At 40.9% G+C, this 23,036-nt stretch overlaps 1 protein-coding gene across 2 annotated transcripts; it reads right to left on the bottom strand.

Annotated features, from left to right (window-relative positions):
- Positions 1–143: 143 nt before the first annotated feature.
- Positions 144–22,375, bottom strand: LOC121180696 (phosphoinositide 3-kinase regulatory subunit 6). 2 transcript variants are annotated; one of them, XM_041036314.1, is made up of 21 exons: positions 22,279–22,375; positions 13,319–13,403; positions 13,097–13,201; positions 12,653–12,744; positions 12,347–12,415; positions 11,609–11,741; positions 10,776–10,845; positions 10,434–10,620; positions 9,375–9,522; positions 8,460–8,546; positions 7,106–7,349; positions 6,472–6,759; positions 5,434–5,533; positions 4,815–4,943; positions 3,888–3,989; positions 3,658–3,760; positions 3,443–3,504; positions 3,050–3,140; positions 2,846–2,907; positions 2,587–2,693; positions 144–2,215 (listed from the first exon to the last, which is right to left on the bottom strand). In XM_041036314.1, exons 2-21 carry the CDS (start codon positions 13,374–13,376, stop codon positions 2,053–2,055), a joined length of 2,400 nt encoding a protein of 799 aa, XP_040892248.1. In that variant the 5' UTR covers positions 13,377–13,403; positions 22,279–22,375; the 3' UTR covers positions 144–2,052. The 2 variants fall into 2 exon arrangements, with proteins under 2 accessions (XP_040892248.1, XP_040892247.1); XM_041036313.1 differs by lacking the exon at positions 22,279–22,375 and adding an exon at positions 14,511–14,668.
- Between the last annotated feature and the right edge of the window lie 661 nt (positions 22,376–23,036).

The following is a 23,036-nucleotide window of genomic DNA, read 5'->3' as shown; positions in this document are numbered from 1 at the left end:
ACACAAGAGGCTCCCTGTGGCAACCCATGCCCCAAGCTGCTTGGATAGTAGCCAACTACCGCCATCTGTTGGCCACTGGGCGCAGTTACAGCGTGGGAGAGCTCACTGTACTCACTTCATGGTCTCATTGAGCTCAGAGATCGTTGATTCAAGCAGATTTATTATAAAATGCACTTTTTAACAAAACAAAATCACTTATTTACACAATTACATTTCAATTTATAATGGCGTCCTCTTTATATATGACATAATGTGAAAATAATGTGCAAAATTGATCATGAATTTCCAACTCATGATTTTACCCTGCCAGGCCAGCAGACACACAGGCACACACGCTCACATGACATTTTATGTCATGCATCCAATAACACATCACTTCCGAAGGCTGTCAGCCTTTGCTGCCTGAGATCATACCTGATCTCAGAGGATGCATCCAAAATAAGCACCTGAACTATTTTTGACAATATAGTAATTATGTGATTGCGAAACTTTTTTTTTTTTTTTAAAAGCATGACCTTTGTCTGCTCCATAAATAACAACATAACCAATAGTTGTGTCAGATCTTGAACAGCCCTCTATGATTTAGAAAACATCATAACATGACTTTATGTTATGGGAGAGTTTCCATAATCACGCCATGTACAGTAGGGATATAATTACACATGTAGTCATAAGTCTTATTAAATGCTTTACACACAACTGCTGCACCGGTGCTCCTCTTTCACAATGAAACTATAAACGACCCTGCAGTTTTAGTGCAAATACATCAAGTTCAGCACACTTACGCAAAACACCACATTGAATGGAAGGGGGTCTTGGTGAGTTTCACACCCCAAAGCTGATTCATTTCAAACGTTTCCTGCCATTTGTACAAGTTTCATTTTTGACTGTCCCCAAGCTTAGCTCTTTGTCTTGTATACCATCAAGAATGAAACACAGTCATGCAACTCTGGTGAGCAGTCAGTGGCCTGACGTCCAACAGCTACTTTCTGTAGCTTGGTCTGTGTATTATTCACGTCTGTCTGATACTGTATAACACAAAAGTTGCTTCTGTTCTGTAGTAAGTTCTAACATTGCACTCGGCTCTAGCTTCTGTGCTCAGCATAGTGTAATTATATAATTTCTAGAATGTTTCCAAATACTAAACCCAAGGATAATATCAATCTTTTGCACCTTCTTAGTATCTTACTGTATGTAACAGGTACAGGAATAACAAGTTATTTGAATGATTCAGAGAAGAGAAAGGCAACAGTGAACTGTCAGCTGTCATCGTACCCGTCCTTCAACAATCTCCATGTATCAATAGCTGACAGGCTGGGAGGGACTGTATGTATTATTTTGTGCATACTGTGTGTGTGTGTGTGTGTGTGTCGAGGCAGTAAAAGGTAGTGTGTCTATGAAGTAACTGTTACAATCAACCTTTCAAATCTGCTTCACTAAGTGGTGAATGCAGATTTTCCAGACTGTCTGCAGAGTTTTCATGATAATGTCACTTGTTTAGTGATCCAAGTAGTCCTGATATCTTTACTATATACAGGTGCATATCACTGCTTATTTGTTTTTCTTTCCCCCCTCCCGCCACTCTCTCCAGTGTGGCTTGCAATATTGTTCTTTTTGCATTATTCCAATCTGCATATATTGACTGACTGTCTTAGAGTATGCACAGTTGTTTACTCATCCAGAGCAATACACTGGCAGGAGTTCAGTCAAACTGTGCAGTGTGATAAAATTTTGTTCCTGTTACTGTAAACGCAGCTGATGGGTTATTCCATCAACTGCAAGAGGTGACACCAGTACAATGTTTGTTGTATCTGGCCTCAAGTTGATTTTGGTTCATAGTCTTTTTCCACACGTGGCAGTCAGCCCTGACTCGCAGAGTGAAAAATGTTTGGTTTCAGGAGCAGCTCAGTATGACTCGAAGGTTATTCCATTTGACTTTTCATGCGTCAGACTAGACTTCTGTAATCACAGAAGCAACAACCATTCCTGCTATCGAAACACAGCATAGATAGTCCTAATTCTCAATTTTCTGTGTGGCATAACTCCTTCATGTCAGTTGATGATTCCAGCGAATGTGTTGATCGGTAGAGGAAGTCCTTTGCTCATGTATTTGCTCAGTCCCGCGTTTTTGTCCTCTTCCAAATTCAGGTTGAATTTGGACCTAATGGTTTTCTGGACGCAGTATCCAGGATCAAGACACGGGGAGATCTCGATGCTACAACACAATCGTTCAAAACAGAACCATTAGTTTGGGTTGAACAGACTTGTCTTGCAAAAAAAAAAAGGGGCAATTAAGAAAGTCATGCAAATCAAGCTGTGGCACAAACAAGACCCCAACAGAACAATTTCAAACATAAACTGTAGGGTTCCACTTTAAAAACCCACCATGGCTGGTACCTTTGTGTCCTAGAGAGGCCTTAATTAAGTGGAGCTCTCTTTGATCTGCCGGTGCTTTGATGGCAATGATGGCTATCAATGATCATTTCTCTAACTAATCAAACACCAAACCTTTAATATGACCTTTATTCAGTGGCATAAAAACAAATTAAACTAACCTACAGCACACCCGAGGCTAGTCTCTCTTACCTCTGCACATTTTTGTAGGTCCTGCGACAATCTCTGTCCAGTGTGACAGTTAAAGATCGACTCTCCAAAGTGCGAATCTTAATGTTGCTGGTTCGAATCTTTGACTCCTGAGAATTTAAAAATAAAAGGGTAAAAGAAATTATTGTTATATAAACCACTTGCATTCTATGAGCTGTTTTAACATAATGAGTCTTTGTAAGGATAAATCACAAAGGATATTTGAGAACGCAACACTTTGAGAGGTATTGCCTAGACTCACCACATTGCTGTTTTTGCTTTTGGTTGGAGATTCATTCAACGTCAGTGTCAAACAGTTCAGATCTATGTGAGTAAGGCAGTAAAAAAAAGAGCATGAGAATAAGACACAATCATAAAATATTACAAAGAAGAAAAAAACTTTTGTTTTCTTGGGAATTTTGATTATACATATGAAATAGCAAGTGTGTAAGAGATAATACTGAACCTTCTGCTTCACTGGAAGGAATAGCACTGATCTGAGCACCTGACGTTCTGACTGAGGTTCCTGTGTCAATGTCTCGGCCACTTAATGTCACCTGGAAACACACACACACACACCCACACACACAGATACACACACACACACACACACACACACACACACACACACACACACACACACACACACACACACACACACACACACACAGACACACACAGCATGCCAGTGTCAGAGGTTATGATTTCACACTAAGGCATGCCACAAACAAGCAACACGATCTAGGAATGGAAAGTTCTCAACAAATTCTTCTAGTAATTGATAAGATTTTTGGCAACAAAGATAACACCATGGCAGTAATCTCATAAGGAAATAATGCATCTTAAAAAAGAAACGTACCTTTTTGTAATTCATCGAGATGACAGCTCCGCATACCTCCCCAGAGCTCCTCCTAGATTTATCTGTTTGAGATACAGGCATGCTGTTAGACTTTGTTGTGCACAGATGCAGGCTGGGAGGTGTGCACCTGCATGCATGCAAAGCTGTGCACAAAAAAAAAAAAAGAGTATCAAACGAAACATTGGAAAAATAATGTACGTGTATACCCTATTCACCTCTAACTGACGCTGAGATCTGTCTGAACTCAGGAAACTCCATCTCTAGATGGGTGAGGAACACATCTTCCACAGGATCCTTCGTGGTGCTGTTGAATGTGAGCTGAAAGAAAACAAGCAACATGTGAAAACCAAAAGTTATTTGAAAAACGTGAATGTGAATGAGAGAATACAGACTTTGCTCTCAAACCTTAGAAACAAAACTCTACACATAAAATATAACATAATACCTTAACAAAGTAGATGCTGAAGTAGACCGGCTGCTGGCCAGTACGGACGTAGTAGGAAATGACATCAGAGACAAAGGGCTCTTTTGACCTTCCTGGGTTCGCCTGTTGCGATGGAATGACACAAGTCATGTAATGATGATGTTCAGTCATTTTGGTCATACTTTCAACATATTTTCAAGATCAACAGCTTGTTAGGTAATGCAGCAGCGCTAGATTTAAAAGTTTAAAGTTTAACGCTGAGCATTTCAATTTGATCTTTACCTCAATTTTCACAATTAATCTAGTAGAGTAAGAAAAGACAAAGGACAGGAAGGACTCCGCCAAAGTGCTCTGCATTTTCTATGACAAAACCTTTTTCCATGAACTCTCACAAAGAGAACTCACTTACAGCAATGAAACCTAACACAGTAATCACTGCCTTGAGAAAACGAAAAGTTTCACCATCTTAAAACATTTACATATTATTATATTCAGCTTCATTTAAAGTAGTTTTGCCTTTGCATATAGCATTTGCAGTTTCAAGCTTAAAGAGTCAGCAGAATGGTAAGATGTCTCTGAGTTCAGCTCACTGGAGCTGTGGTTTCAGTGAAATCAACGCATTTATTTTCCTCGCTGTAAAAGACGTTATGCAACTTCCTGTGTTTCAGTTTATACAAAGAACAGTTGCCACATTGACTGAATGGGATGCGGTAATGTGATGACATTTTCGAAGCCTGTCTGTAAGACAAACTACAGAACGGCGCATCCTGTCACACAGTGTTCAAGTGCTAACACTAAAGAGTCAAAGAGAATCAAATATTCAATGATCTGTAGGAAAATGTTATGTGTTAATTATTCCTCTGGCTCAGTCACTCAAAGATAAACAAAGAGGTGTGGGGGAAAAAAAGGTATTTGCCTTAATTTAATTTTTTTTTAATTGTATCTTACCATCTTAGCCAGTTTGGGGATCATAGAGCCTAAGCTCCTGATGTTACAGTTGTACCATGGGTCCACCATGCTCAAATAGGAACCAAGAGAGCAGGGATTCCCCTTGAACTGACTGATGGGATGGTTTTCCTACAAATAAAGAACATGAAAGTGGAACCAAGAATGCATCAAATCTGGCAAAATGACAGCAGTGAGCAAAAAAGAAGAGATGTGACAAGATGTGAACTTAACGTTCAATAAAATGCAAAAGCAGCCAAGTTCCTGATTTTTTCTAATATATAATTTTTTTTGGACATCATATGTATGTCCATCCCATTTTCATTATCCTTGAAGTTTGTTTAATGACTTCTATTGATAAACAAAAACAGAAACAACTGTTCTCCTGTGGAGTTGAATCGCAGCCAAAGTCATTACTTCAATACTTCATACTAAGCGTACGTAGCATCACTACATTATCATTTAAAAATAACCCACAATGACACCACTGTAATGGGTATTTTCACATACTGATCCTCTATTACAACAGAGGCTGTTTGTCTTGTTATCTCTAGTGGTGTGTTGACTTTCACACATTAACAGGCCAGTGGTGTGTGGACAAGAGGAAGTTACCTAACCCTACCTTGACAGAAGACATGTGAGTTGGAGTCTTGCAGACAGGGATGTAGTAAAACTGGAGGTTGACTTTCATTGTAAGAAAAATCCTCCTCGCTTCCCTTTTCCTGCAAAGGCAAACCAAAGACTCGTGAGAAGCCCAATGTGTGTGCACGCTTGATGGAGCGGTTTGACAATGCCAGCAATAAGGTTATGGATCTCAACATGTGACATTTGCAATAGAAGTAGAACTGTTCAGCTTCCCAGTCCAGACTGAATGGCTGAATGTAGTCTAGTTCTCCAGTAGATTAAATAGTTCTCTAGTTGTACCTGAATGTTAGCCTTTATACAAAATATGAGAAACACAGGTTTAATTCTAGATTTTAATTCTAGATTCTAGATTTTGTACATGTCCCGGTTCATTTCCTATTACTGTGACAAAATAATTTACACCATAAATTTACATTTTTAAACTCAAGGCACTTGAGCTGCCTAATGTCGTATTACAACCAGCATGTGTTTAACAAAATTAACAACCTTTTTTGTCTATCATCTTTGCACTTTTCTGGCATGAAACAGGGCCAATATTTATACAAACTGTGTGTTACAGTAGTTTAAAATTTTTTTCCCCCTCGTTATTAGACAAACACAGTGCTCCAAAATATCACTGACTAAAGAGGGAGAACCGAATGTATGTTGTGGGAATAAAGTTTCCATCATTGTATTGCTCACTGCTCACTGATCAATGCTGAGCATTCATGAACATGCAGATGTCAGTCATATTTTCTGGTAACTGCTAATTGTTGAATTTGTTAACTTGGCTTGAAACCATGTCTGTAAAACTACTACAGCACAGTGTGACAAAGAGATATAAATTATAATCATATATCATAAGGTTGAGCCACAGCTTGCAGAGGCAAAAAAAACGAGTGGAGGGAATATATTTTTACAGCTCAGACACAAACATATCAAGTCTGAAAGTGCTACCAACAGCATACCCTCCAGCTGCTGTCAAATAAGATTAACCATCTTGTGTTTACATCTTGTGAAATGTCAAATCCCTCACCTGAAGAAATAGTAGGCCTTGGCCAAGCGGCCCAGTACCCTGTCATCCCCCATGGCAACTATTTTGGCAGTAAAGTGTCGCTGCTGCTTGGTGAAGGGGTTCTGCATTGCGCTGCTTCCTGCCCGCCTCTGCAGAGTCGCCCCTCTTCTTCCACCCCTCCCTCCACTTCCTCCTCCTCCGAGGCTTGCGTGATCCTCCAGGGTATCCTGCATAAGCACCATAGTGTCCTTCGGAGATGGTTTCATCTTGATTCCTCCACGCCGTAACAGCTTGCCTGACTCTTGCTCACTGGGAGAAGGAGAAAGGTTTACTGTCTCGCTCCAAGTCGTAACCATTTTAAAGTGATGTAAAGCATGGAAACCAAAACAAATGATGCAGAAGACCTCATGATGAGCACCAGTGAGGTTTTCAAGTTCTGCAAATGACTTCAATCTTTGTATAAAAGTTTTCTTGAACAGAAATCAAGTGACCTACAGTGAATGTTATCGGTGAGGATTACCTACTTTAACTCAAGTGAATTTTAAGTGTGAACAGCTCTAAAAATCTGAAAATTTAAGGTGTGTAAATTGAGTAAACTACACAAAACTTGCAATGAGCCTTTAGTAAGTGCAAAATAACAAATATCAGGTATTACCTCTTGCATTGTTCCCATGATGTACTCATGCTGGCGGTGTCCAGAGATGACGATGGAGAGGGATCCGCGTTGGGGGGCAGGTCTCTTTCGATACCGCTGTCGTTGGACATCACGGAGAAGCGAGTCATGTCAGGTGGCATCAGGTCGCTGGGCGATTCACCCAGCTCAAAGTCCTCTTGCTCCTGGTGGAGGGAGAACTGATCCGACATGGAGCTGGATCGAAACCACCTGGCCAGCTCTCGCCCTGTCAACATTTTTAACAGCCATCGTTAACATGTAATTCAGAGGTCCACACTCACATGGAGCAAGACAGCACAAAGACACACAGCACAGAACAATACTTTTGTCCTTTCAATAACCGCCTCAGCTCCTCTTTCTGTTTATTCAGTTGTCATATATCTCATGTGGACTTAGAACAAAAACACATGCATACTTCCCATGCAGACTTACGTCATAACAAACAGACCACAGACATGTGTTTTCTGCTATGTGTATATATTTTGTCATGGAGCTGCAGGGTACACATCCCTGGTCATAGTATGGGAAAAAAAATAACTACAGTTCATTAAGAGGGAAAGAAACTCTTGTCCCATTAAAAGACGTCTTCACTGCTTCCATCTGAGGAACCTATTCACTATTCTGCAGGGATTCAGTGCACACATTTAGTCCAATCAGCATTTAATGCTTATTAATGCAGCACTGCATAAAGTACATAGGCAATAATTACTGTCCATTACTGACTGTAAACAGTGTGTAAAAAAAATTACATGAAGTTTTCACGGAGCGCACCACTATGATGTGTTATGCCTTTACTGTAGATCCTATTCAGAGAAAATAAGGAAGGTACTGTAATAGTCACACTCAGTTTCACACTTACTTTAATTCAACTGAAATCTGTTCCGTTTAAATCATTTCGTTACATTAAGTGAGTCCAGCTGAATCTGAATTCAACCTAGAGAAACCCCAGATGTTCTCACACTGTAACAGAAGGTCTTGCAGAAGTGTCTCACTTTGCTTTTTAATGACACTTTCATATTATGTCATTCGTCAACTTTAGTCATTTCCAACACATTTCAGAATGATATTCAGAAGTCCCATGACGATACTGAGTTAATTCCATACTCATCATCTAATGAGGCCACTGTTGGTGAATGAACGTTCATTTGTAAAAGATTGCTACCTGTATGATTGTTGAACACCAGAGCTAAATGACAGTTTTCAAGATTACAAAACTGGACAGTGATGTTTTGATCACTACAACAATATTTTCAGTTCCAGTCACAGCCTAATTCAGTCCGGATGATTTGTAGTAACAACTTCCTCTAGACTCCCCACAGCGTGCCGAGCCACTCACAGATATCCAGATCCTCCGTCCACAGGTGGAAGCTCATCTCTGGGTTAGGAAGAGGGCAGTCACACAGTTGACCACTGGACAATAGCTCTGCAATACACACACACACACACACAGAGGAAGAGAGAGAGAGAGAGAGAGAGAGAGAGAGAGAGGAAGAGACCAAAACTGTCACAATGACACTAAAAACAAAGCATCCCCCTGCCCCCAGAACTTCCTCTATGTGAACACTCCTGTCCATCCCTCGGCCTCACAGCTGGGATGAGGGGAGAGCAGGTTCATCGAATGGGTTGCCAACATGATAATAGTGAGGAAAACAGTGGATATCATGGAAATAGATATCCGGAAAATTTTGGCCATGGAGGAAATCGGTAAATAGAAGAAATTCTCCATGTCTGACCTCAGCAAAAGCCGGTGTGTCAGCCACTTGTGGACACAGAAGACATGTAACAATGTGCGCTCGAACAGCACTGAACTGGATTACAATGTATTAGCAGCTCAGGCAGACTGAGCTTGACCTGAGTAAAATGTAAAGATACAGTAGTCATGACAACTGCAGAGCCCGTGTCTTCAAATTTGCAAGTTTCAAGCTGCAATGTGCTGCATATGATAATTTCATTTCCCATTAATTTTGACATGTTCCACTAATCAAAACTACTTCCTTGTAAGAGTACACAAGAGGCCTGTAGGACTCACAACTGTCTCTGCACAGTAACATCCTCATCTTGTCTCTTGCTTCTCTTTTTCTACTTGACTCCTGTCTGCACTACCAGATGTGACTGCGGTTCTTGTGGTTTCCTCTCATCATTGAAGTTTAGCTAAAGCAACAAGTTGATTTCTGTCTCAGACAGTAGTTCTGCCCCAGAGAAACTTTACCTTGTGTGTCTTTGCTGTACTTCCCTTTTAGAGAGCTCCTACCTGAGTCTGTGTCGGTGACGATCTCGCTGTACAGCTGCTGGAGACGGGCTCTCAGCGCCTCCCCCTCCCCCCTGCCGCCCTCCTCCGCGCTCTGCTCGAGAGTCGCCAACACTTCCTGAAAGTACGGCTCAACGTCTTGACCCATGTCCTGTCCCAAAACACATGTGGGTGAACACACATACACACAGGAAGAAAAATACATGCAGACTGTGTATTAATAGCAATGAGGTGAAGGGCCAAGTTGCGTGTGCATATGTTTGCCTTTGTGTGTGTCCTGCTGAGGCGTTACTTTAGAACAAGTGCCAGGACACAAGCACCATGCAGCTCAATAGACAACAGGCCTTCATTCAGGATGTTTCATATGACACGTACATGTGGGCCAGGGACTCTTATAAACTATTTTTAATCCAGCAGCAAAAAACGCAAAAACGCCTGTGTCCCGCTCGTGAGTCATTCTGACAAGCATGTGTAATAAGTTAAATTCTCCCAGAACGCTCTACATGTGTTGACCATAGAGATTTTGAACATGATTCCTCTGTACATGATTATAAAACGTTCCTATCTGTATGATTGTACATGATTCCTCTGTACATGATTATAAAACGTTCCTATCTGTATGATTGTACATGATTCCTCTGTACATGCGATAGAAATGTGCATATCTTACAAACCTGTCCACAAAAAAAAAAAAAAACAGAATAGCTTCTTCTATGTTCTTATGATTCTGATCAGGCTGACATGTCCTGCTTTAGACAAAACTGCTCACCTCCAGTATGTGCCTTCAGATACTGTGAACGCACAACTCTGTGGATTCACAGCTCAAAAAATCCCATGAGCTTACAAAAAAAAAAAAAGCCAAGCAAACCTGTGGCCAGCTTAAAAAAACAAAACAAAACAAAACAAAACAATACAATACAGAGAAAGCAAACAGATAGGACATAATAGTGAGTGACAACAACATCTACAGTGGACCATACACTGCAGTGACCACAGTTGGAGAACTGAAAAAATAAGGTAATAACTGAGCACAACTAAATATTATAGCACAGTTTCACTGACCTTCAGCGCCTGAGCCAGTTTCAGCCCGTGGCATTGCTCTGATCCTAAAGTAGCCTGGATTGAGTGCTGGACCACACTGCGCATGAGATCTAGAGGACTTGAAGCTGTGGCTGATGCCTCAATATCACCCAGCAGGACTTGTCCCAGGGAACCGCAGAAAACCTCTGGGTCAGCCAGAACAAAAACCCTGCAGGTATTGACAGACTTTAGCATTTGACAGGCAAGGCAGTTTCACAAAATGTAAAATGCAGTATGAGCAAATAAAACAACCCTTTGTAAATCTTAAATTACTTCAGGTTTTTATTGTACTCACAGATGTGTAGTAATTTACTTATGACTCACCTCTCCTGAAAGGGATAGTGATCATTTTTTAATCTCTGCTCTGCTGCAACCATCCTCTGGTACATCAGACCTGTAGATCGAAGTGGCTTTTAATCACAGTATGTGCTAGCAAAACATCGCACAGATAAATTGGCCATGAACGGACAGTTCATTTAACATTAAAGAAAGCGTAGTATCATTTTTAATTTAGTCTCTCAGTACAGGACCCTGCAGGGCAGATTTGAAATCTGCTCAGCCGCTTCAACTGGCTGCTGAGCTTGGTGTTGTCAGTCAGCCAATTATGTATGCCTCTCTGGCATCTGCTTTCATTCAGGTTTGTTAGGTCTGGCTGCATTTTATTTCCTCTTTTATTGTTTTGCTTCAGTTTGGTTAAATACAGTTATTGTCTTTGAGACAGGTACAATTTTAATTTTACAATTTCAAAATTACAAAGCATTTTTGCTCCTTCTTGGAACTGGGTTGAAACACAAAGGAAATAATTCCACTGCCAACAATATGAGTAATAGATAATTGAGGTTTTGGTTGACCTGTCAGAGGGATTAGTCTTGTGTGGGAAATAACAGCATACAAACACAACATCACGACAAAAGGCCTATAAATAAATATCTATCATCACTGATTTCCTGCTTGTTGAGCCCTGTCCAAATTGTGTGATCAGCTAGTGGTTGAAGCAACACCAGAGAAAGGACTGCAGCAGTTACAGACAAATGCTAGTCAGAGAATGAACAATATAGCAATAATGAACGCAAATTTATTAGAATAATATTTGATAAATGTGAAAATAGCTGTTTAAAGATGACAATGACTGAGCAGCTTCTGTAGATGAATAATACCTGGAATAGAGCGTTCAGTTTTTATTTGTCTTGTGTAGCTGAGTCCTACGGTGCAGTAAGGATGAGGGTAGGTCAGGAGTCTCTTACAAAAGTCATACACCCGCTTGTACAGCTCATCTGGAATGTAGGCTGTCTGGAATACACACACACACACACACACACACACACAGGTTACTAATAATACTGATAAGACCAGCAAATATAAGCAGTTGTTTTCCTTTTCTGGATAATGATAATTATCACACTGCTGTTTTTCAAACAACAGTAAAAACTATGCACTGGCATAAATGCCATCATTTTAGGTATCCACTTCCTTGTTGGCATTTGTTCCTGGAATAAAAACTAATTCCCCCTTCTTTACGGCTCAATTTGCAATAACAATGCTGAAACTCTCTACATTATTTTCTTAACAGCGATACAATAGTAATTTTCTGGTATAGAAATGCAGCACTGTTAAGGAATTCACAGTTAATAAACAAACATGCCCAATGTATCTGGAGTTGTATCTTGCAAGGCAGTGTGGCTATACCTCTATGAATCAGGCTAACTACATATATTCAGTCAAACATATCATCTGTTACATGCCAAGAATGGAAAGATTATCAGGTCACTACGGATTTGGAAAGTTATTAAGTAAAAATTCCTGCATGTACGCATTCAATTAATAGTGTAATAGAAAAGAACAAGTAGGTCTGGGACAGCTTTTCATAGTGCAGCAATGTGACAGGAATACTGTACCTGAATGATGGCATACATGAGAGTGTGGAGCAGAGGGATGATGCATTTACGAGAGTCCCACCTCTCAGCCTGCAGAGAAAACACAGGGTATGTCAGGGCTCAGCTGCATCTCCCTGACAGGAGACGGACTGAAGACTCTACATTGCTGCAGTTTTAAGTAAAATTTTAAGTAAATGGATGATGTCCACTGTCAGTACATTCAGTTCCAATCAACAAATAATTTAGGTTTCAGGTAGATTCCAATAGAACAATAAAAAAACAAAAGTTTTTGGTAAAAAAAGTACCAACAGTGCCACTGCAGAGTACCTTTTCCAGCTCCTTTATCAGAACCCACAGCAGAGATAAGCTGTTGGCAGGATTGTTCTGAACCTTCTTATGAAGCGTCCATCTCAGCATGCCTGTATGCACAGATAAGCACAAGAGCCATTAACGGAAGCAAGACTTTCAAAGCTCTAAACACAACCTTGCTAAATGTGTCACACTTTTCTCCATTACCCCGCTAATCCAAAATATGTCTGGTGACTAACAACCGAACAGCCCTCATACTGCTGACAAGGATAAATGTTAAAATAAATTAAGCTGACTGGCTTCAGACAAACAATAAAACTGTTGGTGGTGGTGATTTTGCAGTTGTCACCTTCTGAAACCTCTTTAAGACCCAGTGATATCGAACAATGTTGGTTATAAGATTTCATATATTAATTAATAATTTTCAGTTGTTTCAGTGTGGTTTAGTAGATTATATTGTACCTTTGTTGAAACAGTCAGTGGGCTGCTGGTTGTCTGTTTCCCTCGGCAGTACAGCCTGGATGCTGCGGTACAGCTCCGGCTCTGGAACTGTGGGGGAGCAGCCAGCTGAAAATAACGTGAGAAAGGCTGGATGTTAAAGGTCTGCAAAGGTTTTGCTACAAGTTAAACACAGACAAGCCCTGAAAAGCCATGTGTTTTTTTGAGAGTGCGTGCTGTATATACCTGCTGGCTCCATGCTGCACATTCTGCTTGAGTTATCCCAGGGGGCCTTGTTGGTCATGTCTCACACGCATCATTGGCCTATCAACTGTGATGAGGAAGAAGATACAGAGAGGAGGTGTCACTCATGTTTTATCATGTCCAAGTTCACTCTGCTGGCGTATGGTGGCTGAAGAAATGCGGGCGCCCACTTTCTGCTTGCTGACAGCAGAGTGTAAAATTACACAGATGGAAGTCGAATGGAGATGTTTAAAACCTGCCTCTCCGTTCATAGGCGGGCTGACAATAAGAGCATCTCTATAGCTTGCTCTTGTTGTATTTGACAGGTCTAGTTGACATTGTTCCCTGTGTAATTACTGCTGAGGGATAGAATCACAAGTTTAATGTTTAAAATCTAACCACACAATCACCAACACACGCACGTATATATATGTGTGTGTGTGTACACCTACTGATATACTGATGATTAACAACCTGGAAAGGGTTCTATAAATAACCTGAACTTCCTCTGACTCTAAGCCACTTACTTTACCCCTGGTCCCACACAGGTCTATGAGTCACCTCTTACACCTCCATAGCACAAATTCATGTCGATATTTGGTCAAATCCACTTGTTAGATTAGTTTCAGATCCTTTATAATGAAACAGTTATATCCAACATAAGTTAAAAAAAAGTGACACCATCAAAACCACAACAAACACTAATCTACAACTGCCACAAGACACTGCATTTCCTGAGGCATTTATACGTCAACAGGCTACTTCTTGTAAATGCAGAGGGTGGCAGATTTATTTTCACTCTTTGCTCCTTTTTGGGGCAAAAAAGCTCAACGACTCTACTCTCAATATTTGGGCCACTAATCATCCTTATGTGACCACTCCTGCACAAATAAAGAACCTGTGAAGCAGATCGTAACTTCAGTATAAAAGAAACACCAGAAACGTTGTTAAATAAGCACCCAGAGTCACCGAAACAAGACACGGCCAAAACAGGCTGAAAACCAATGTTTTTGCTTTATGGAACTAGTTAGTTAACTTCTTAGCCACCAGTTAAATTAAATCGTGTCCAGACTTATACCTGTACCTCCACGAGGCAATAAAACCACCAAAAACATCCTCGTCAATTTCCCGTGGCTACGTTTCACCAGTCAAACTATAACAGGTGTAAAGTAGAGATGACATTGCATAAACTTACCACGTTTCGTACAGGCACGGACCAAACAGTTCTGCAGGTCTTTTATATCCACACACTATGTTCTCTGAACTGAAATTAACATGTGTTGACAGAGAGTGAGAATGAAAGCGAGTGAGAGAGAAAGAGAACGCGAGCCACAAGCAAGCGAGGACAGCGATTCATTGCTGACTGCATTTCCTCTTGTGAGTGGGTACGAGTCAGGAGGTGACTGTGTGTGTGCCAGCAGCACTGAAGGGGGAGGTGGAGAGAAAGGAGAGGGAGAAAGAGTTTGTATGCGCAGGTGTTGGAGTGTGTCAAGAGGTTCAAGGCTGAATGTATTTGGATTTGTTTCGATTTTTGTTCTTCTGACTCACAACAAGTCTCCTCACTCTTCTCAACTTTTACTCACGCCATTTTGCTCTCTTAAAGGTCGATTTCTCATTTTCTGTATTTCTATTTCTCTTTCTCACTCTCTCTCTCTCTCTCTCTCTCTCTCTCTCTCTCTCTCTCTCACACACACACACACACACACACACACACACACACACACACACACACACACACACACACACACTGGATTGGCAGTCATTCCACAGACCGTATGTGTACAATGAAAGGATTTAGTGTGATGGATTTAGCCTTGATCCCTCTAAGAAAAGCAGCACTTTCAAAAACAGCGAGTTAACACCGCTGCCTCAGCAGCTGAACACTGCCTTTTTTTTTACCACAAGTTTCCGGTTGTCTATAGCATATTCATTCTCGGTCTCTCTCCCCCCAACCCCCATCTCACTGTTTACATCTTCAGCCCTCTATCTGGAGTCTGTAATGTACATGATGTCTCAAAAGATTGTTTCTTTTTCCTTTCATTGTGTTTCTCCTTGATAAAAACAAACACAGAGACAAAAACATATTTGACATACAGTATATATTGATATGTAGATTGATATGTACTGGCCAAGCCTGCACATACACATAAATGCAAAACACACTCATGTCCACGCATGAATTCTCACCCTAATGGATGTAAAGACCTGCAATCAGTTTTTACATTTCTAGCATAAACTATTAATGCAGTGTAGGAGATGACACAAAACACACCACTTCCTCTCTGCCTGAATGAGTGGGCAGATGACACTCTATATTTAGACACGGAGAGAGAGACAGACAGAGATGCTAAAGGGAAGAGAGAGACAGGGGGAGCCAGAGTTTTAAAAAAAAGACAAAAAAAACCCCCTTCAAAATAGCTGCACCACATCATTCACAACGTAGCCAAATAACTACCTTGGAAAAACCACAGTCTGCACTAAGTTTGCTGCAAAACAGTGAAACAAATAAAGCTTTATCAAACTTCATCACAGTTTTCTGATTGTATGTCAAGCTTGTATCAAAAAGAAACATCAAAATAAAACATATTTTTCACAGTTGAAGAATGAATGAGTTTTAACTCGTAAAACTACTTCAAGTAATTCAACAAGACTAGGTCAAACAGAGTACACACACTGCGGACAGAGAGCTGAGTGATAGCGACTGTGGCTGGACCACAGAAACAAAGATAAGTAATATGAAAGGACTATATGCACAAATACTCTTTCACTGTAACAGATAACAGTCAGGACAAAATTAAAAATAATAATAACATGGCTTTGCAAAAACACTGGAGCACATAAACTAAAATATATGAGCACATCAATCATCACAGTCAACCTTCTGACCTCGCTTTTTGGACCTACCATATTGCAGTGCAAGACATTCCTTGATTTGTGCACACTGTCTTGTTTGCTGTAGGCGCCAGTAGAACCATCCAAATGACCCAGAAAAGTACTAGTATAGAGAACACAAGCTAAAATGCTATTACAGGCCCCAAGGCCACATGCCAGTGAAACAAACTTCCTCTATGACTGTGGGCTATTTACGGTTATTATGAATCACTTCCTGATCTAAATTTCAGCTACAGCATGTATCAATTTACACCTTCCACATGTGGGCAGCTGTCACCATGCATCTCAGTGGTCAGCTGAAGCCTCAAACAATGCAGCAAAACAAAAAACAGGAGCCTGATCATTTCCGATCGGGCGTGCTGGAGACATCTCAGAAAACAGGAAGGACCTGACAGCGATGCATGGAAGTGTGTTCAGTGAACAAGACCGAGGTGGTGCTTAGGTGCTGAAGCAGGGCTAGGGCTTATATATATGCCGGCTTTCTTTAGTGGAAATCCCCAACCAATGATAGTATAGGGTCTCTTGACACATATGGGCCTCATCGCCTCTCACATGTAGATCTGGACAAAGTGTAAGAGGGAGGGAAAGCACCTGCAGAGTTTGTCCTTTGTGGCTAGCGAGCAATATCTGAAAAATAAGTACAGAGTGATGGTACTTAAATTTCCTGACAGGAAGATTTTAATTCATGTGTGGAAGTGGAACTGTGTGTGTAGTGTGTTCAAAGGACTGGTAAAGCAGCATCATGGCATTCTTCAAGTTTTTTCTTTTTCTTTTCTCAAGAAGATAACAAATAGGACACTGCAAATGTGGACAGAGAGGAGAGGCTGAGTAGCTGCTACCTTCTTCTCTCCATGGAGCATCTCAGGAAGAGCTAAGATTTACGTTTGAGCTATAAAACTGTCAAACAACATGTCAACTTGTGTATAGCCAAAACAGGAGCTGTTATTTTTGATTATAACTTGAAACAAAATAACCATATTAAGACAACTTAGTGCTGTGAGGAACACACATGAAAAAACACACACATACACCCAAGAGTTGCAAAGAAACCCCTAAAACAGACAACATTTAATTCAGTGTGAGCAATGGGGAACATCAATCAAAGTGATTTCCTGCATCAACAAGCCGGACAATATGAGGAAGTCCTCTTGGACCGGTGAACGTGTGTATGTATGAGTGAGTCTCTGTGTGCGTCTGCGTGTGTAAACCTGCCTGACCAGAGATTATTTCCTCCTCAGGGCCGGCAAACATTGTCCACAATCATGCCCAAAATCTGCAACAAACAGGTGAATAACTAAAGAAATCATCCACTCACAGGTCTGTATAAACAAGGTGAAGATTTACGCTGCTGGGGTTAGTGTGCTAAATCCATCAGGCAAGAGGAAAACAGATAGGAAGAGGCAGATGTATAAAGGGGTTTCCCCAGAAGGTGTGTGTATATATATGTGTGTGTGTGTGTGTGAGAGTGTGTGCTCGTGTTTGTGTAGTACAGTCCCTTCCGTGGTCTACGATGCTGACACTTGGGTCAATTAGTCCACTAGGGATCAGTTGAGGATGCGGCATTTAGGATTGAATTAAAGCAACATGCGTCAATCAGGGAGTTGCATACAAATGTTTTGTTAAAAAACAAATGCAAATGCAAACAGACATAAACACATGCAATGCATACTATTGTGTGGTCACACATGAGCACATACTGTATAAACACTATGCACAGATGCGTGTAACATAGCGCTGAATCTTCCAATAAACAAAACACTTGTAGCTTTTCTGTAGCCCCAAAAACTTTTTATCATCAATTTACAGCAGCTATTCTGCTCTCCCTGAGCTTTGCAGTATGTTCTGTGCATACAACTTTTTACTGCAGAGAATTCCTTCAGTGTGTAGACTCATCTTTTTACTTCTTTTTAAGACAGAATTTAAGACAGGTGAGCGAGACATGGTTGAAGTTCTCATCGACTGTAATGGCACATGGGTGGGATGTAGACAGCAACAACAACGGCAGGAGAAAACTCCAGAGACAGATAGCGTGGCCTCAGTCCCACGGCCAGCAGGTCTATACCTGGTCAAGGTTTCGAGTTAATAAAGATGGCTGGACCTCCTCCTATCTTCTTACCACTCTGTTGTCTCCTGTCCACTTGCACTAGTGTGAAAGCAGCTAGCTCAAACGAATAGTCCAGTATGTTGCCTGTCAGTCATATCTATAACCGCTCTAACCCCCCCACCCACCCCCCATCCCTGCTGTAGCTCTGCAAATATGTCTGCCGGCAGAGCTCCAACTTGAGGCCAATACTTCAGGAGCACTTCTCTCATGTAGGTGAGCACTGTCTGGTCTGACACACGCAAACACAAGTACACAAAGTAAACTAAAGCTAGCATTGACCTAGCATCGATGTATTGAAGTCAGAGCAATGGAAAAGAGGTAAATATATGAAAAAGTACTGAGAGTCCTGCACAAACTGCAACTCAACCTCTGAGTCAGGGAGCACACACTAAAGCACAGGACGTAGTATGTCTGCTACATTTGAGACTCTCTTACCAAATATTCTGGATGTTCTGCAAATGACGTGTGTGGAAAAACAAATGTTTTCGTGCTGAGGGAAACGTAGAAAGTGTAGGCAAATGTGAGGAATCCTGTGGAACATCAGTCTCTCCATGCAAAAGACCTGATTTAGCCACTGCGGGGCTGACAGTAACAGCAGTTAACTTTCACAGGAGGTAACTGGATGTAAAGTGATCCAACTGCTACAACCACAGGATGTACCAAATGCGTCACATAGACATGATTAGCAGCACAAATAGAGCTACACACACACACACATACACACACTTGGCATGAAGCAGACTCAGCCATGATGGAGACTACTTTCCAAGGAGCCCACAGGCACACGACTATGCCAAGAAGTGTTGCCATTTGTTTTCTCATTCCTCACAGGACAAACAAACAGCTGGCGTCTCACAGTGAAGAGAGTCTGCGGCCGTCTGCATTTTGGGAGCTGCAGTTTGTGGAATAAAGGGTGTTTTGTAAAAACTTTGGGCCACATTGTAATTTAAAATCCTGGGTCAGGTTTTCCGGGAAAATGCAACAGTTGCGTGGGCTCACAAGGGCCAAGTACTCCAGGGCAAAACCTTTGCCTAAGGTAGCAAATGTAATCTAGAAGTTTCAAAACAAATCTCTCTGGATGTGAAGAACAGTTGTTTTCATTATTCTGCATTGATTAATCTATCACATGTCCAAAAAATACTGAAAATTGCTCATCACACTTTCCTAAAGCCTTGGGTGATACCTTACCTTGGATGTTTTATTTGATCCACAGTGAAAAACCTAACGATATTGAATCCTCACAACTGAGAAGCTGGAACTAGGTAATGTTTTTGCTTGGAAAATGGCGTGAATGATTAACCACTTATTAGAGCAGCGGGAGATTTGTTTTCTGTCGATCGACTGGTGAACTTGTCATCAAAGTCACTGACTGATATAGAGTGCATTGTAAACACGATATGTTGTTTGTGCATGACTGAAAACGCTGTTATGAAGGTTTCCGCTGAGCACTTCGTTTATAAGGCATCATGTCAAATGACTAAGTGACAGCTTGAATTAATCAGGTCATCTGACTGAGCTGGTCAATGCCTCAGCGGAAGCATATGAGTCTTGTGTGAACACAGCCTAAAGACATGGTGAAGCCTGTTTGATCTAACTGCCCTAAACTACAGTCCCTTCCCTCTTAAACCCAAAAGGCACAAAGGGACAACAAATGGGTTCATTGATATGTTTTCCCTGCAGCAAGAGAAACCGGCCTTAATGTCAGTTCTTTATTTTTGCAGCAATATCAACAGCACGTCACAGGTCCGCTCACTTTGTTCTCTGAAATCATAAATAAAAACTCATTCACCGCAGAGTTTTGGAAGAGCTTCTGTTCAAGTTGGGAAGAAAAAACAGTTTTCTGTTGGTAACCAGCACCAAACAAAGGCACCAATCAGATCACCTCTAATCATCTTTGCCAAACTGCCTCTCCAACAACATTCCAACAAGGCCTGAACACTTCCTTGTAGCACACAAGTGTAACGCACTGAACACCTGACCCAATGACACTGGTGGCCTCATGTGGGCTGACTTTCCGTAACATCATTTTTGATCTACTGACTAACAATAGAACAAAGATTATTTTAGTTTTAAGCTGCCTTAGGGAGAAAAAAAAAAAACGAGCCCAAATGTTGCTTTTAAGTGGGTGATGTTTTGTAGAGGACTGAGAGGCCTTTGTAGAGAAAAGGTCACAGCGATGACACATGATGTTGACCCTCATGGGGTAGAATGGCCTCCACCCAGTCCATCCATCAGTTTGTGGATCTAATTTTGGCGAAACATGAAGAAGATGATGAACTTTTCACTTGCCCAAAGGCCTAAATAGTGAAAATGGCAACTTTAAAAATTTAACACATAATACAAAGAGACTACTGCCATGGCTAAATGTTGCATAAGCGCCTGAAGACACATACTTCAGATGGCTGCTAGATGCTTTTTTGAAGAAAACTGATGTCAACGAGAAAACTCCCAATGTGTTCCCATGAATGTTGGCTAGTTTCACTTCTTTGTGGTTCACTCTTTTTTTTGACAGAGAGACAGAAATGTTGAGCATTACTGTTCTATAGAGAAAATGCAAGTCTAGATGAGTCATTTGTTTTGGGGCGTGTTTGCTTGTTTGGCAGAAGTTCTTTCCTGGCAAATGGTAAATGTGGATTGACCAGTTTACTGCTAGTGTAACTGATGAAGTAATGCAGTTTTAATTGCAATCCTGGATCTTATAGTGCGCCTTTTCCGGCAATCAGCTCATCCAACAACTAGTCAAAACATGTTTTGCTGCCTTATCTCCTTGTAAATATTTCCTTCATCCCTGGAATTGCATCTTAATGACTCACTGTGTGGTCATGAGGCCACGATCACAACAGAGATCAGTTTTAACACCACGTGGTGACCACTGATTGTCACTCATGTTTTGACAATGCTATTTAACTCCCCCATATGTTTTACGTTATTTCCCCTCAGATCGAGCTCAAGCCTAAATATTTTAAACCACTATGTCAGTATTTTTCATGTCTGACTGGAACGCCTCACCCAATAGCTGACATCACCAGTCTAATTACAGTTTTTAACTGGGTGTTGTGAGCAGATGTGGAGGGTGTCCACATCTTAACTTGATCAGTCTTAGATTTTTACATGACCTGTAAAGATTTAATGTATGCTTTATTGCCAAGGACAGGATTTCCACTCTCTTCACTGTCGCTCATAAATGAATCCTGGTCAGTTTCACAAGGACCAACACAGACACACACTCGCTGGAGCCACCCTGCATCCCCTTAACCCCAAAGTGGTACCAGGAAGCTCGGATCTAAAACAAAGAAGCTGGAGGAAATACAAGCTGTGCTTTTAGACTTCCAGCAGACACAACAGAGAGCCAAGGCTTCAATCAGATCAGGCACTGTTATCACACTCATGTTATTATCTCAGGAGGGAAAAAATAAACCGCCGTCCCTCGTGTCTTCCCGTGTCATAGGGCAAAGTTCTTTTTTTTTTTTTTTTTTTATAGCCTGACTCACATGCAAGAGTGCCCATTCAAAAAGAGAGTTAGAAAAAAAATGATAATTACACCGGCACAGGAAATCCTGGTAAGATATTTCAATGAGATGCTAAACCACCACCATATCGTATCTACGTGGTGCAGTAAGTGCCATGCAAAATGCATACGGTGACAGGATCAGAAAACAGCCTGCAGCTCATCAGTGCAAAACGTAAACATCCATTCAAAATAAACAGATAACCCCAGAAAGGAAGAGCGGTAGATATATGACGACTGTAGATAAAACATCCACGGACAGGTTTGTGTTAAACGGAGTTAAATAAACATCTACATTCATACGGTAGCTAACAGAAAGTTAATCATCTGCAATATCAATTTACGGTCGTCGACATTAACTTTTCCGCGAATAAGTAGATAGCAAACTACAAAAGTAAAGATGCGAAAATGTGTGCAGTTGTTAAAATATCAAATATTTGTGTATTTCGGGGAACTTACCTGCAGTTAAGATGTACAAACAGCTCCATTCAACTAACTTTAATGACTTTACCAGCTCTCCGTTGGCGACACTTGTCCTCACTTAGCTCCAGCTGTCTGTCTGACAGTCTAATCATCTGACCACGCCCACCTCAGCATCTGACCAATGGCGTGCCACTCAGCACTTGCTTTTGGGAACCAATCAGCGCACGTATCCACATGCACCATCATTTATCCTCAGGTTTCACAGTACATACAGGATAGATAGATAGATAGATAGATAGATAGATAGATAGATAGATAGATAGATAGATAGTAACAAGTAAAGGCCACAACAAATAAAAGTCATTAACTGCATTAAAAAAAGAAGTATTTCTGTGTCTACTTAAAGGAGCTTAATTCCGTTTAGCTTCTGCAGTTTCAGGGTCCTGGTACTGTGTATGCTGGCTCACTGCTGCATTGTCATGGCTTACTGGGACAGCTGAATACTACAGAATTATCATCAGTGTTATCAGTTTCACCAGTACTATGACAAGTCAAAATGTTTTACTGTGAAAAAGGTAAAATCGAAAGCTTTGAAACTACAACCCTGCCTCTGTCCTTCAGTGAAGTAACTTCTTAGTAACATTTAGAAACTAGAAGTATCACTTGGTTTCTAAATGTATAATGTATACACAGAGTGTAACAGTAAATTTAATATGTGTTATTTTTATTGAGGTGGAGATAATTTGATCTATGTTATGTACTGCTTTGAAGTTTTATCAGTAATAATGTATTGC

This window comes from Toxotes jaculatrix, chromosome 4 (genome assembly GCF_017976425.1).
Source record: "Toxotes jaculatrix isolate fToxJac2 chromosome 4, fToxJac2.pri, whole genome shotgun sequence".
NCBI lineage: Eukaryota > Metazoa > Chordata > Actinopteri > Toxotidae > Toxotes > Toxotes jaculatrix.
This window is presented reverse-complemented; position numbering and strand designations above follow the sequence as displayed.